Source organism: Neovison vison, chromosome 11 (assembly GCF_020171115.1).
Source record: "Neovison vison isolate M4711 chromosome 11, ASM_NN_V1, whole genome shotgun sequence".
NCBI lineage: Eukaryota > Metazoa > Chordata > Mammalia > Carnivora > Mustelidae > Neogale > Neogale vison.
Window position 1 is genome coordinate 165,039,125 of NC_058101.1, and position 15,025 is coordinate 165,054,149.

General features: G+C 57.8%; 1 protein-coding gene across 4 annotated transcripts in view; it reads left to right on the top strand.

Annotated features, from left to right (window-relative positions):
* The first annotated feature begins 2,324 nt into the window (after positions 1 to 2,324).
* Positions 2,325 to 15,025, top strand: part of GFRA2 (GDNF family receptor alpha 2) — an 84,551-nt gene continuing 71,850 nt past the window's right edge. For 2 of the 4 annotated variants that reach the window (XM_044225211.1, XM_044225212.1), the window contains exons 1-3: positions 2,325 to 3,071; positions 8,229 to 8,543; positions 14,785 to 14,868. In XM_044225211.1, the coding sequence (XP_044081146.1) occupies positions 3,032 to 3,071; positions 8,229 to 8,543; positions 14,785 to 14,868 (439 nt within the window). In that variant the 5' untranslated portion in view covers positions 2,325 to 3,031. The remainder of the gene's footprint in view (positions 3,072 to 8,228; positions 8,544 to 14,784; positions 14,869 to 15,025) is intronic. The other 2 variants (XM_044225213.1, XM_044225214.1) reach the window with 2 other exon arrangements.

The window sequence follows — 15,025 nt, forward strand, 5'->3', positions numbered from 1 at the left end:
AATAGAGCCCTTGAAAGAGGGACAAGCTGCATCAGATAACGTGGTGTGGGGATGGTGGAGGGTATTTGGGCCACCAGAGGGCCCTGAAGTGGGGGAGCCGCTGGAGAAAGGTTTTTTTATAGCTTTATAGCGGGCTCCCAACCTCTAGCCTCCAGTCCAAGACTCCCCAGCAGTATAATTCCTATTGGCCTGTCATCCTTTCATCTATACTTTTCTGAAGCTGGTTCCTTAAGTTCCCAAATTTTGGAGAAGAAGCCGGGAGACCTTGTCAGATGTGAAGTCTGTTTCTAGAACTAGAGAGGCCCGGAGTAAAGGCAGGGAGGGCTGCCCCGAGGAGGCTTTCCCCAGCTCCGATCCCCAAGCTTTCTTGGCGCTGATCTTCCACTAACTGCCTAGGACTGCGGCTCCATGGGGCATAATTCAGTGGCGTGGGGAGGAGATAGGACTGCGGCCAACGCGCCAGGATCCGCCAAATAAGAGAGGCATTCGGAGGAGACCCGCGCGCTGTGCAAGCAGGGCTGGAGAAGCCGAGTTCCCGCCTAAATCCGCAAGATGGAAGTTGCTCCCTCTAGCTTTTCCGCTAGCGCAGCGTATTGGTTTTGGGAGTGACCCCTCCCTTCTCGCGCGGGTCGACTTTTAACATTTACTATTTTCTAGAGTCTTGTTCATTTAAAAATGCATGGTAAAAGACACTACCAAATACCCCTTAGATTCGGGCCCAGATCCGGTTTTGCGTAGCACAGAAAGTTTACAAGGTGCTAGATGTACCCCACCCCAGCACACGGGGTGCACGCGGAGCAGAATGCAAGAATGTGTGCACCAAAGCCGAGGGACCCTGGCAGCTCTAACGTTGCAGAGGATGTGCCGGGAGTGAGAGTGAAACTGGGGTGCCCAGCGTGCGTAGGCGTGTGCCCCCGCATGTCCACGGCCCCGCCGCCTCGCCCCCTCTTGCCGAAACGTGCCAGCAACCTCAGCTCTCCTTCAGCCCTTTCCCAGCCAGACGCTCCCTTTTTGGTGCCTCTGGGCGTTTACTGAAAATTCCGTGACTAAAGCACGCCGGTGAGCCCGGCCCATCGACAGATGGATCAATCGCCCCCTTCTCGGCTGGGGGAGGGGGACCCCGCCCGGAGCCTCCGAAGCGGTTTGCTGCCGGCTGCCTTGGGAGAGCTCTCTGAGCCCAGCCCGCCGCCGAGCGCGGGCCGCGGAGCTTGTCTGGCACGGAGCCCTGGGCCGGGTCGGTCTCGGGCGCTCCCGCCAGCCGTGGCGGGGTGCGAGCCCCCGACAGATCCCTCCCGTGCGGTTCGGGCAGGTCAGCCGGCCTCGAAGGAGGCGGTCAGGGAGCCCGGGCACCGCGGCCTTCCTCCCGCGCCAGGGGAGAGGAGTGGGGAAGGGGTGTCTCGAAGGGCTGCAACGCCGGGGAGTGAGGGGCCCAAGGGGGCCGGGGGCGCGTGGGTAAAGTTCTCGAGCTCCCCGTGGAAAGCACACGCGTAAGCGTGCTAGGGGCTAGACCCGGGCAGGCAGGCTGCTTGGGACGCTGGGGGCTGGCGCTGGAGGTGGAGTGTGTGTGTGGGGGGGTCCTTCTTTTCTCTTGCGCCTTCGGGGAGAAGCTCTGCTTCCACTCTCCCGCCCAAGGACGCATCTGCCCAAAGAGGGTGGAGCCCCTCCTTAGACCCAGGCCACCCAGCCGGGGATTTTCGAGCAACCGCCCCCCCCCCCCCGCCCCATGCCTCCGGGAAGGCTGGGATGTCCTGGACTCCACGCCCTTCGGCCTCTGCTGAGCTTCCCCAGGCTTTCGGGACCGGTGGGCCGAGGCGGCGGGGGCAGGGGCAGTGGGGGTTGGAGGGCTGGAGGGCTGGAGGGCTGGAGGGCTCAGCCCCTCCGCCGCGGGGTCGGGGGGGGGGCGCGGAGGGCGGTGTTGCGCTGCGAGTGGAGAAGGCGGGTGCGGAGGCTTTGGTGGGTTTGAACGGTAGCTCGGGGAGCCGGTCAGTTTCCGGCCAAGGCAGCAGGTCAGTCCCGGGAAGGGCGGGCAGCAGAGCAGAGGGAGTCAGCGGCGAAGCACTCCTCTCGTCCAGCGTTCCCCGGCGCCACTGCCACCGCCGTGTCGCCGCCGCCGCTGCAGAGTGTCCCTGCTCCGCCGCGCTCCCGCGCCCCGCGCCGCCGGCCGCCTGGGAGCCTGAGCGCCGAGCCCCGGGCGGAGAAGAGGGGCGCGGGCGCGAGAGCCGCGGCGAGGGAGCCGCGAAGGGGGAAGGGGGCGGGCGGAGGGAGGAGCAGGGAGAGAGGGAGAAGGGGGAGGGAGAGAGGAGAGCTAGGGAGAGCTGGAGAGAGCGAGAGCAAAGAGCGAGAGCCAGGGAGAGGAGAGGGAGGGAGCGAAGAGAGAAAGACACACGCACGCAGAGACACACGGTCACTGGAATTCCATTAGAAAAAAGTGAGACGAGCAGGGGTTAGCAGGAGAAGATTTTTTTTTCTTTGAATCTTTTCTTCGTCTGGGTGCGAAAGAAGCGACTCCGGGCTCTGGTCTTCGAAGCTCCCACTGGATTGTTCTTGGCGCTAACACTCGTCGGTGGATTTCTCTCCTATTTGCATTTTATTCTGACCCCCACCCTCGCTGCTTCCTTCCAGCCCTTCACTCTCAAATCGCCTCTTCCCCACCTCCCCAGTCCGCTCCTGGGAAGCGCAGGGGAATTGGACCCGTGGGGACCCGAGCCTTCCCGGACCAGCGGAGGGCAGGACCGAGCGAGGACCAAGCTGTCGGCTTGTAAAGCAGATATATCCTCATTTACGTGTATATTTGATTTTAGTGGGCAAGGGGGGCGTCGAGAGGTAGCCCACCGCTCTCCTTCCCCCCCACCCCCTTCAGCCAGAGGCGAGAATCGCAGGACTCAGGATCCTTATCGGGTGGACTAGCTGGAATCTCCGCATTGGATTTGGGGCTGATTATCACTGCTTGGCTATTATTATTGTTGTTGTTGTTATTATTATTTTTTACCCAAGGGAGAAAGACACAAAAAAACTGTGGGATTTATTTAACATGATCTTGGCAAACATCTTCTGCCTCCTCTTCTTTTTAGGTGAGTACCTGCGGGCGGGGAGGGCAGCTTGTCCGCGGGAGCCTGGGGGGGCCGCGCGGGGTCGCGCGTTCGGTCGCCGGCGAGAAGCCGGGAACGCGGAGGGCGAGCTGGGCGCGGGCTGGAGACCGGCGGGGAGAGCGCGCCCGCGGAGCGAGCCCGGCCCGGCGCAGCCGAACCGAGCGGGGCCGGTCGGCGAGGCTGCGGGCGGAGGGACGCGAACCGCGGCTGGCTGGTTACGCGCGGGGCTTGGGAAGGAGACTTGGAACACCCAAACCATCGCCGCACACACGCACCCTCGCTTACACACAATGCTAGCACTCATTTCTCTCAAAATATTCGGTTTAAATTGCGGCAACTTAAGAAAAAAGAATTCCAACTCTTGATCTGGAAGAGAGAAGGGTGGGGAGAGGCTCTGTGTCACGGAGAGAAAAATCATGCCAGTTCCATCTTTCTGGTCGGCTCCCGGATCGATCCCGGTGGACGGCGTGGGTTTCTTCAGGATCTCCAGCTTGGACATTGGTGGGGGCAGCGTTGGCAGCCATCCCCTCACCTGCCAATCAACCTTTGGGAAATGCATCCCACTTCCCTCTCTCTGAACCCCTTTCCAGTGGCCCCGCTCCCTGGAATACTTTTCAAGTTTCTCCCCACCCTTTGCCCGCCCTCCCAGCCAGACCCGAGCCAGATGCGTGGGCAGGAGTGGAGGGTTGTGGGCAACCCTTCACTACCTATCCTTCACCACCTCTGGCCACCTGGGGACCCTGTAGCTTGTGGGCGAAGGAGGGAGGGAGGTCAAAGTTTGCTTCCTTGGCTGAAGACAGAGAGGAGTTGCTGGGAAAAAAAGGAATCTGAACAAGACCACCTGCTTATTCTATAAGCCCCCTCCTCCAGGGGCAGGGAGGAGGGGTTGCCTGGTGCCCTGAACCGTGGGAAGGCTCTTTCCCACCCAGAATCCCCAACCCCTTTCGCCCTTTTGTGCTGTGTGAAATCCCAGCTGCTTGGGAAGTGGGTATAGAGAGAGCATTCTGGGAGTGGAGGTGAGGAAGAAGGTGTTGGCAAGGCCTGGTGCTGACCTGAGTCTCTGGCAAGGCTGATGCCTGGGGTAGATGCTCTGGAGAGGCAGCTGGTCCTGGGTAGGTGCTCTGGAGAGGGAGCTGGGTAATGAGTGTGTTGAGGGTACTCACATCTACTTGAGTGTGGGTGCTGTCCCCCCCGCCCCCCCCAGCCTGGACAGCCTGTGGTGAGCTGGGCTGCCTGACTGGGTCAGGACTGTATTCTTTCTCTCCTGGAGGAGGAAGGAAGGGAAGGCCTGAGGGGGTAGGTGCCCATCACAGAAAGATGTGGGTGGTCTGGTAAGTGCCCTCTTGGCTTGAATAAGGGATTTGAGTCAATACTGGTTGGGCCCTGGACCCTTTGTCCACCCCCTGCCTCTACCCCCTCTCAGAAACTGCCATTCCCCTGGGTGCCTGGCCTTGCTCTAGGGTGTGGCCTTCACGGGTCCTGCCCCCTAAGCCAGAGGCAGCTGTCTCTAGGGTGGAAGGAGCAGCAGGAGGAAACTGGGTAGGGGCCCTGGGGCCTACCGTGAGCTTGCAGCCCTTCCTGGCAACCCGCTGCAAGTGGGCTCTCATTCGAGGGGTTGTTATAAAACCTGACCTTTTCTCCCACTGCTGGTTTGAAAACCCAGCTTTCTGGGGCCAAGAAGAAAAGAAAATTGTATTTCGGGAAAAGCAGCCAGATTGTCTGCTGCTGAGCTGTATGTATATACCCCAGAGGTGAATTCTGACGTCCTGGGGTGGAGAAGAGTGGTGTGGGCCCCTTAGTCCTTTCTAGGCCCAGAACCCCATGTTGCAGGCAGGCTTTTTTCAGCTGGGAGGGCTGCGGAGTTGACTTTGTTCTCATGATATAGGGGTGTCTGTGTGTCTTTGTGTGTCAGAGATGCACCTGGAGTCTGAGACCCTGGGGACAGAGGTGAGAGGAGAAGGAAAACCTGGGGACAGCAGTCCTTTTGATCAGAGCCCTTCAGCTCCCTTCCCTCAAGATGCCCCTTTCCAGAACTGGGGGGCGGGGTTAATGGAGTGACCACCAGATATTAGAAGGCTCTGGGTTAGGCCAGCCAAGGAGGAAGGGAGCCTGAGCCTCGGGGCCACTTTCCTTGGCAAGGAGCCCGCCGTTTGGGAGTTGGTTGGAAATTCCACTTGGGGGAAGAGGATTTGGGAAGCTTGAGCCTGGGTAGGCAGCTTCAGTGCGTGTGTGTGGGAGCATGGCAAAGTGTGGTGCCAGGAACATGGGTCTTCAGTGTGCCCCCCTCAGGGTTCTGAGTGAGGCCTGGAGGTAGAAAGGCCTTTCTGGCCCAGTCATCCTGACCTCTAGGGCTGACGTACCCAGGGAGAGAGTGAGATGGGGCAAGTCACTTGGGGGCAGGGCTGGTCAGAGGGCCCACCTCCCACTGGGATCCTAGTGTGCATTCTAGCTCTTGCGGGGCTCTCAAGTGTGGGAGGGTGTTTGTAGCTCCGTGCAGTCTCTCTGTCCCCCCCCCCCCACCCTTGTCTCTGTAGCAGCTGTTCCACTTGTCTTTTCTTGATGGATCTGAGTTTTCTCCTGATTTAGAATTTGGACACACCAGGATGCCTTCTGACCTTTACTCTTTTAGAATTCTTGGCCCAAGGCTCCCAGTTGCTATTTCTTTCTCTGGCTGGACTTGATTGTTTCTGGGGGTCATGACACCAACTAGAAGAGCCAAGGATGGGTGCAGCCAGGGAGTTTGGGGAGAGGATACACTGGCTCTCCACAGAGCATCCCCCATCACTGGGGAGATGGGGGAAGGCCCTTGCTTTTGGCCCAGGAGCCCAGGATGCTGCGAGGATTGTCCTGTGGGGCTCTAGAACCCACCTGTAGGGCAGGCAGGGTAAGTGTCCTTCTTACCCCAATACCCCAGGCCAGTGTCCTAACTTGTCACAGACAGTTGCAGCCTCAGGCACAGTCAAGGTGGGAAGGGAGAAGGTTGCTGGGATGCTGGGGAGAAGTCAGTGGAAGTCCCGGGTTGGGTCGTTCTTGAGCCTCTAGAAGGCAGGCTGGCTGGCTGGCTAGGTGGGCGTAGCAGGTGCAAGTGAGGCCGGGTCAGCCCAGCTGCTCCTGGGTGGCCCAGAGGCACTGAGTCCTGCTCAGGGGACCTAGCAATGTGCTGAAGCCAGGAAACAAAGCTGCTGCCTCTGCTTGGGCGGAGGACGCCTCTCCAGCGGGTGCCGCCCAACAGCTGGCTTCTTCTCTGGGCTTTCTCAGCCTGGCCACAGCCTTCAGCTCTTCCCTGTCCTAAGCCATTGGTATGGTCAGTGAGAGAAGGAGTATCTTTTGCTCTGGCCCTTATGGGCTTTTCCACTCCAGGCCTACCCCTTGCTCTTCTACTTCCTCTTCTTGCGGGGTAGGTCGGCTCCCTCCAGTGGTGGCCTCCCTTCCCCTCAGCAGCCCTCTGGAGTGACAGGATCGTGATGCAGGGCTCTGCCTCTAGGTGTCGCTGTCTCCCTATGGTAGCTCCCCCCTGAGCAGGGCCTCCTGGGGGAAGGAGTGAGAAGTGGCCTTCCTGGGTAGGGATGAAGGGAGGGGAAGGGCAGATTCTGTGGACTTCTGAGGAGGGGACCTCTGGCCCAAGATCTTAGTATGCTTTGGGCTGGATGGAATGGAGGAAGCCTCCCAGGTCACTCCTGGGTCTTGGAAAAGGCAGTCTTGGCTCTGGTATATGGAAGGGCTTTTTCTGGGGCAGGATCTGGAGGGGAAGGGGAGACTGTCCCTGTCTAGAGGAAACCATTTTGGGAGCTTGATTTGACAGGACCAGTGGGCTCCTCCCTGCCCTTCACTTCTGAGTCTTTTCCCCCTGAGCCCCTTCCTTCAGAGGACTGCGGGTTTAGATGCTTTGAGGGTACTGGGTAAGAAGGGTGGCTGTTCACTTTTGGAGAGATGAGGCTCCACATGCAAGGCCAGACTCCAGGGAGGGCAGCTCTTCCCTTTTGCAGCTGCAAATTGGCTTATTATTCGGCTTTTGGAAAGAAGAAAAAAAGGAGAGACGGAGCGGGGAGAGGGTTTCAGAGAAGGGTGGAGAGGAAAGGGAAGAGAGAAGAAGTAGGTGGTGCTGGAGAGAGAGCGTGAGCGAGCACAGGGCTATTCAAAGAGCAAAGGTGATGGAGAAATAGACCTTAGAAGAAGGAAGTCAGAGAGAGAAGTGTGTGAGAGAGAGACGAGAAAAGCCTGTCAGGATGAACACACACACACACACACACACTCAGAGGAAAGCTATGCCTGCAGCACTCTTTCTGCAGGGCTGGGGTAGAACTTGGCCACAGAAGGCATGTTTTCAGGGGTCCAGCCAGGGTAGCATTGGACTGGGAGGTGTGGAGGGCTGGACTGGAAAGGAGTGGCTGCCCCCTTCTGGGCTTGCCTCAGGACCAGTTCAGGCTTGTCTCTTGGGGTCTTCTTTTAGAGCCTGGAAACTCAGAATGGACAGGCCAGTAGTCCGAGGGGTCCTTTGTGACCTTGAGTTGTCATCTCCCTTCTTTAGGCCTCAGTTTCCCCAGGGTAAAACGGTGGGGTGGTGGAGCTGGATGCTGTGGTCTCTGAGGCCCTAACAGACTAGGAAAGTAAAATTATTTTCTGCTGCTTTCCCCGTGTTGGTTTCCCCAGCGTGTTGGCCGGACCTCTGGCTGGAACCAAGGTGGATGAAGGCTTGGGCAGCAGGAAAGCAAGAGTCCCACTCTGCACACTCGGGCAGGCCCTGCAGGCCCCCCACCCCCCTCCCAGCTCTCTGCTGAGGCTGTGGCATTCTTCTCTGGCCTCTGTGGTCTTGCTCGAGGGTCTTCCGGCTTTACTGTGGTCAGCTTCTGGGCCCAGGGCTGAGAGGCGACCAAGTGGAATCCCAAGAGAATCTAGTGGAGTCAGGGCACAGTGACAGCTCAAGGTCTCCTTTGGGATTGAGGAGGGATGTTGGTGTCTTGGGGATCCATTCCGGGCTCTTCCTCCGACCTGCTCTGTGGTGGGGAAAGGCAGCATGGAGTTGGCTTTGGTGTGCTTTGGCGTGAGATGGGTGTGAAGTTCCCAGCCTCCAGGCCTGCATCTTGGGTTGGAGGTCCTGGCGGCCCTCATTCATGCTTGTCTTCCCTCCCCACCACCCAGACGAGACCCTCCGCTCTTTGGCCAGCCCTTCCTCCCCGCAGGGCCCCGAGCTCCACGGCTGGCGCCCCCCGGTGGACTGCGTCCGGGCCAATGAGCTGTGTGCCGCGGAATCCAACTGCAGCTCCCGCTACCGCACGCTGCGACAGTGCCTGGCAGGCCGGGACCGCAACACCATGCTGGCCAACAAGGAGTGCCAGGCGGCCCTGGAGGTCCTGCAGGAGAGCCCGCTGTACGACTGTCGCTGCAAGCGGGGCATGAAGAAGGAGCTGCAGTGTCTGCAGATCTACTGGAGCATCCACCTGGGGCTGACCGAGGGTAGGCGGGGCCTGGGGGGGCGGGGCGGGGCGAGGCGGGTGGGGGCCTGGGTTCAGGGGCAGACTTGGTACCAGAGGGAGCTGGCAACCGCTCCATCGCTCCCTGCCAGGGGAGCCTAGAACCCAGAGGAAGCTGCTGGCCCACTTGGGAGGGCGGCTGTTGGAGGTGGAGTGACAGTGGGAGCAAGTGGGAGAAGGAGAAAAAGGCCAGAGAAAGGAGGGGAGTCAGGGTCGGGGAGAGGATGGATGGATGGATGAATGGACAGACGGATGGACAGACTGTGAAGCGGTAACAGAGAAAGGTAGGCAGCAGATGGGGTGCAGGCAGAGCTGTGCCCCCAAGCAAACCGGCCCCCGCCAAGCCCTGGGTTCTGAGGTGACAGGAGGCTTGCTCTGCAGGTGGCTTCCTGACCCTGGGGCTGGCCTAGGCCCCTTCTACAGGGCCTGGAGTAGTGTGTGGGCAGCAGGCCCCTGCAGCTCTGGAGGTGGAACCTGCAACTGCCCCTCCCCTAACAGCCGGCTCCCCTATGGTGTCCCCCTTAGGACCACAGTGTGGAGGATTTGCACAAGTGCCAGAGGATGGGACACCTTGGTCAGGCGTTCATTTATTCATGCAACAACTGTTTATTGAGAGGGTATTATCTGCAAGGCATTGTGGGAACACTTGAGAATAAGCTGGCATAGCCTCTGCCTTCAGAGGAGCTCATAGTTGGGATGGTGCAGAGAAGTGAGGGGCGTTCTGTCGTTTGGTGGCATGAGTGCTGTTGGAAAGCACTGGTGCTGTGGGAGCCCCAAGGCAGCATCTTAGAAAATCCGAAGAGCCTTCCTGGAAGAGGCAGCCTCCGAGGTGAGACTAAGGAGTGAGCTGCGGTTACATTGGGAAGGATACGGGAAGTGTGGGAGGTGGAGGGGGAGCTTGGGCGAAGGCCCCAGGAGGGAGGTAAACTCACCTGCAGACCTACAAGTAACTCAGTATAGTCAAGTGGGGAGTTGAAAGTGGGGATGGGTGAGGAGAGGGGAGGGGTGTGGACTGGCTAGGCCTCAGGGAGCCCCGCAAGGGGAGGCCCTGTGATCTGGGCTTCAGGACAGTGCTCCTGTGTTCCAGGGGAGAGAGTAGGTTGGAGGCTGCTGTTGTGATCCAGGCCAGGGGTCGTGGTGGCTGCCCGAGGACCGTGGCAGGACTGAGGCAGGGTCCAAGGAGGTAGAACTAACAGGTCTTGGTGAAGGGAGAGGAGTCAAGGGGGGCAGTTTCTCTTTTGGGCAACAGGGTGGGTGATCAGGCCATTTACAAGAGGCAGTGAAGGTTTCCTGTAGGGGGAGGATAGGGAGATGATGCCTTAATTTTGGGGCATGTGGCTTTGGTTGGCCATGGCCCGCACACAGCCATCCTTGTAGGGCTGGAGCGCAGGTGGGGAAGCCGCACTGCACATACAGCGGGTGTGCGCACACTGAGAGGAAGCGGGGACAGAGCCCCCCGGGATCACCGACATTTAAAGATGGCCAACACGCAGCGGCACCTGCAGGGGAGCTGGGAGAGAGGTGGGAGGGACAGCAGGAGACCCGGGAAGGGAGCAGGTTCGGCAGTCTCCAGTACTTGGGCTCCAGTGGGAGGGGGCTGGCAGTGTCTCTGTGCCCTTGGGGTGAGCTCTGCAGGTGGCTGCTGGGAGCAGAAGCCCGGTTAGGGAGTGAATGGGAGCTGGGAATGGTGACTGTGGACCACTTCTAGAATTTTGCCACGAAGAGAAGAGAGAACAAAGGATGACTGTTTTTAAAGATGTGAGAAGGTAGAGCAGCTTGAATCTAAAGGTTAGGCCAGTAGTGATGGAGGTGTGGAGGTGAAGAGAGGGGTACGCTGTGGAGCCGCACCCTTGCTTAGCCTGAGATGGAGGGTGCTGGAGGGAAGGAGGAAACGGGGCCAGAGAATGAGTGATTTCCGATCAGGGACCACGATGGTTCCATTATGCCCTGAATATGGGAGCAAAGTGGGCATGTCATTATGAACAGTGTCACCACTGTGAATAGCAAAGTAATTCCCCTGAATCAGTCTCCTGTTTCTAGCAACCTCGAGCCCTGGAACTAGAGGTGAGGAAAGAGGGGGAAACAGTGCCACAAAGCTGGTGTCTGTTACTCTGCGAGGTGAGGGAGAATGCCTCGCAGGGCCTGAAAACTAGGTCCCTGAGCCCATGGCTGGGTTGTTTAGTTTCTTGTTTTCTTTACCGAGGCCTTCAGTTTCAACCCAGGGGAGGTGGGGCATTTCCTTGGGGTGGGTTTGCGGAGGGCTGCAGGACACACACGGAGGGGACAGAGGGACTGCCAGCTGGAAGAGCCAGGTGGGCCCGCTGAAAGCCTTGCCACCGGAGTGGCTTCCTCTGGCCAGAGCACCGAGGCCCCTACTGGTGGAAGCCCGGCTGTGGGGCGTTTGGATGACGATGGTACGCATCACTGGCTTTATGCCCTGTGGTCTGAATTCAGGGCCCTCTCAACCCAGGAATGGGGGACTGGAGAGGTGTGAGCTGGCTTGCTGGTTCTCTTACTCAGCAAACACCTCTGAAGCCCTGACTGTGTGCTTCGGAATTAGTGTGTGTGTGGGGGGGGGGTGTGCTGATTCAGCCATGGTCCCTGTGCTGGCCTGCGCCTGGGCTAGGAGAACCTCCCCTGGGCCAATCCTCCAAAAGTAGAGCCTCTGCTTTCTCATTCCTTAGAACCCACCCCGCCCCCATTCCTGGCTCTTGGGAGCCAGAGGTAGTTTCTGCCTAGAGCCGGCCAGGGGAGACTGAGAGGCCTTTTAACAGCAGGTAACGTTCCTGTGAGTGACAGGATCCACCCCAGAGTTAATTATTCACGGTGTGGGATGAGTGGTCTCCCTGGGGGAGGCTGCAAGCACTTCCTCCCTATTCCTTAATAACACTTAATAACCTGGCTTGGGCCCGGGGCAGGGTGGGGGATGGTGGAGAGGAGAGATCTGTGTTTGGACTCTGATTGCGGCTTCTCCTTGGCCCCTGCCCACGGATGTGATTGCCCTGGAGGGTGGGCCCCACCGTCTCCCTCCACCTGAGGCTGAGCTCTGCAGAGTCTGAAAACCTCAGCAGCAGACAGAGGTGGCCGTGGCAGGAATGTGCCCTCTGCTGAGCTCCTGGACAGTCCCAATTGCAAAGGACCTAGAGATCATTCTGTCCCACTCCCGCTTTGGTGGGGAAGCTGAGGTGCAGGGAAGAGGGTTTGTGGAACCAGGAGCTCTGACTCCTTTTCCAAGCCCCCTTTCCACCTGCTCTGGGGAGATGCTGTGGCCTGGGGTTCAACTTTCCCTTCTGTCACCACCACCATAACCACCAGTATTTCCATGGGGGGTGCTGCCCTTGATGGTTCCATGGGGCACTGGTGACCAGGCTTCTTGCCTTCTCCAGAGGTGGCACTGAAGTTCAGGGTCATTCTGGTGCTTCAGATGTGAAGAGCACAGGCCCCTCCCACAGGTCATGGCCCAGGAATCTGACATGCTAGATTTGGGTCATTCTGGTGGCTAGGATGCCCGAGGGGACAGGTCTCTGATTTCCCACTTGTGAATTCTGCTGCAGGAGCAGGTCAGCATGAGTTGACTTAAATAGGATGGGCCTCTTTCAGCCAGTCCTGGAAGAGGCTGTTTTCCCCCTGGACACTCCCCCACCAATTCTGCAGTCACTCATGCTAGCTGGATAAGTACCCAGGGGCCTTGCTGTGCCAGGTGCAGGAGCGAAGGACAGGCCCTGGGATGGGGGCGCAATCCAGCTGGCATAAGGCTGACCCCGTGAAAAGTCAAACAGCAGCAGTACTTGTTTAAGAACAGTTAGGTTCATCAACACTTTTCATTTTGGAGACCGAATACGTCTGGCTAAGTGCTTGGACTCTGGAGCCAGCTGCCTGGGTTCAAAACCTGGCTCTGCCACTTACCAGTTGTGGGACACTGGGCCAGTTACTTATCTCTGTACCGTCTCAGGCCAGTTCTTTTTTTTTTTTACCCATCAGTAATTACTTTATTTATTTATTAACATATAATGTATTATTTGCCCCAGGGGTACAGGTCTGTGTATCGTCAGTCTTACACAATTCACAGCACTCACCATAGCACATAAACTCCCCAATGTCCATCCCCCAGCCACCGTATCCCTCCCTATCCCTACCCACCCCTCCGCAAGCAACCCTCAGTTTGTTTCCTGAGATTAAGAGTCTTTATGGTTTGTCTCCCTCCCCGGTCCATCTTGTTTTATATTTTCCCTCCCTATACCCCACAAACCCCTGCCTTGCCTCTCAAATTCTTCATTTCAGAGAGATCATATGATAATTGTCTTTCTCCGATTGACTTATTTTGCTCAGCATAATACCCTCTACTTCCATCCACATCATTGCTAACGGCAAGGTTTCATTTTTTCTTTTGATGGCTGCATAATATTCCATTGTGTGTGTGTGTGTGTGTGTGTGTGTGTGTGTGTGTATACCACATTTTCTTTATCCATTCATCTGTTGATGGACATCTAGGATCTTGCCATAGTTTGGCTATTGTGGACATTGCTGCTATAAACATTGGGGTGCCTGTGCCCCTTCAGATCCCTACATTTGAATCTTTAGGGTAAATACCCGGTAGTGCGATTACTGGGTTGTAGGGTAGCTCTATTTTCAACTTTTTGAGGAACCTCCATGCTGTTTTTCAGGCCAGTTCTTTAGCAATAAAACAGGGAGTGGAAGAGTGCCTAACACATAGAGATATTAAGAGGCTGAAGTGAGTTTGTAGACCGACAGTGCTTTCAGTGGTGCCGGCACACAGAGGGCTCAGTATAACACCATTTTTATTACAAAAACGCTTCCTAACCTCTTGCATTATTTGACCCCGACAAATAGCTGTGGCTGATAACACCACCACTGCCGGGGGTTTCCCCGGTGCCTGTGGGTAGAGAGGAGGACACTGAGGTTGTCCAGGCCTGGACAGTCCCAGGGAAGGTGGGATTGGAGATTGGCCTGAGAGGATGTCAGTGGGCAAATAGCACTCAGGCTCTGCTGTGTGTCTCAGGGCCTGAGGGCTGTTTGCTCCTATGAGGGGAAGTGAAGGGTGGAAGCCTGTTCTCCAGGGGAAAATGAATATCTGGAGTCCGCACCATTTTTGGGGCGTCTGCTAGCAGACAGATGCCTTGCTCTGTGAACCAGCAGAGGACTGGCAAGCCTGGAGTGCTGGCCTCTGGGGGACCTCCTGGGGATGGCTGGATGAGCCCCTTAAAGGCAGATTGCAAGTCCCCTCTTCTGGATGGCTGGCCCCTTCTTGCCAGTGGCCCTATGGACGCCACCGCACGTGTGCTCTTCTTCAGGTGCCAGACCCGGGTGGATGGGAAATCAATGTGTGAGACTCCGGGTCGTCACCGGTCTCCTCCGCCCCTTCAGTGCACACACACAGTCTGAGTGATTACCCATTGATTTCTCCTCACGGTGACGTCTCAAGAGGATATTTCCTCTCCTGCCGAGGTGTTGGCGGAGGGGGCGGGAGTCCCGACGAGAAGGTGCTGGGTCTCCAGGGCATCCCTGTGCCATTTATCTCCTGTCACTTGCTAGCTTTTCCCATTCACCAAGGCTCTGAGGCACCCCAAAGCCCTGAGGGGAAATCCGAGAAGCCAGGAGGGGGTGGGGAGGCCCAGCAGGGAGTGCGGAGGTGGGGAGTCAGTCAGACAAGCTGGCGGGGGCGGGGGGGGGGCGGTGGCCTCCACTTAGCAGACCTTTAGCCCCTCCAGTCAGACTCTTCTGGTGACATGACCGGAAGCAAAGAGGAAGTTCTGGGCCCTTAGGTGGCCTGGACAAAGCGTGAGAGCCAGGGGACCCGATTCTAGTCTAGCTCTGCCACAGGGAGCTGTGTGATCTCAGTCAGGTTGCTTTACCTCTCTGGGCCAACTCAGAGTCCTCTCCTGTGAAATGAAGAAGCTATACTGAACAACCTTGGAGGGCCTTTGGCTTCAAATTTATGCCTGGCCTTCCGCAGGCTGTCTACTTTCCCAGTGCTTGATTTCTGGAAGTGTTTGGAAGTCCTTAGAAGAGGGCTGGACATGCAGGGAGGTCAGGAGGAGAAGGAAGCCTGAGCAGTACTGACCTGCTCTGGGGGACCTCTACTCCAGTTGGAGAGAAAGAGCTCACCTGTGTGTGCGGAGTGCTCAAGATCCCATGCATCGCTCCCTCTTGTCTGGCACTGTGGGAGGTGTGAGCCCGTGCCTGATGCTGATTCTGTCTTCCAGGTGAGGAGTTTTATGAAGCCTCACCCTATGAGCCGGTGACCTCCCGCCTCTCGGACATCTTCAGGCTTGCTTCAATCTTCTCAGGTAAGTGGGCTCTTGCTAGGGCCTCCCCAGTCCTCCCTGGCGCCCGGGCCTTTATCTGGTTCTGCCTTCCACCAGCAAGCCCCTCTGTGTTTCTGAGCTCTGGGTCCTCGTCTATGAAAGAAGAAACCGTACACCTAGTCCCGAGGCTGTGTGTGGA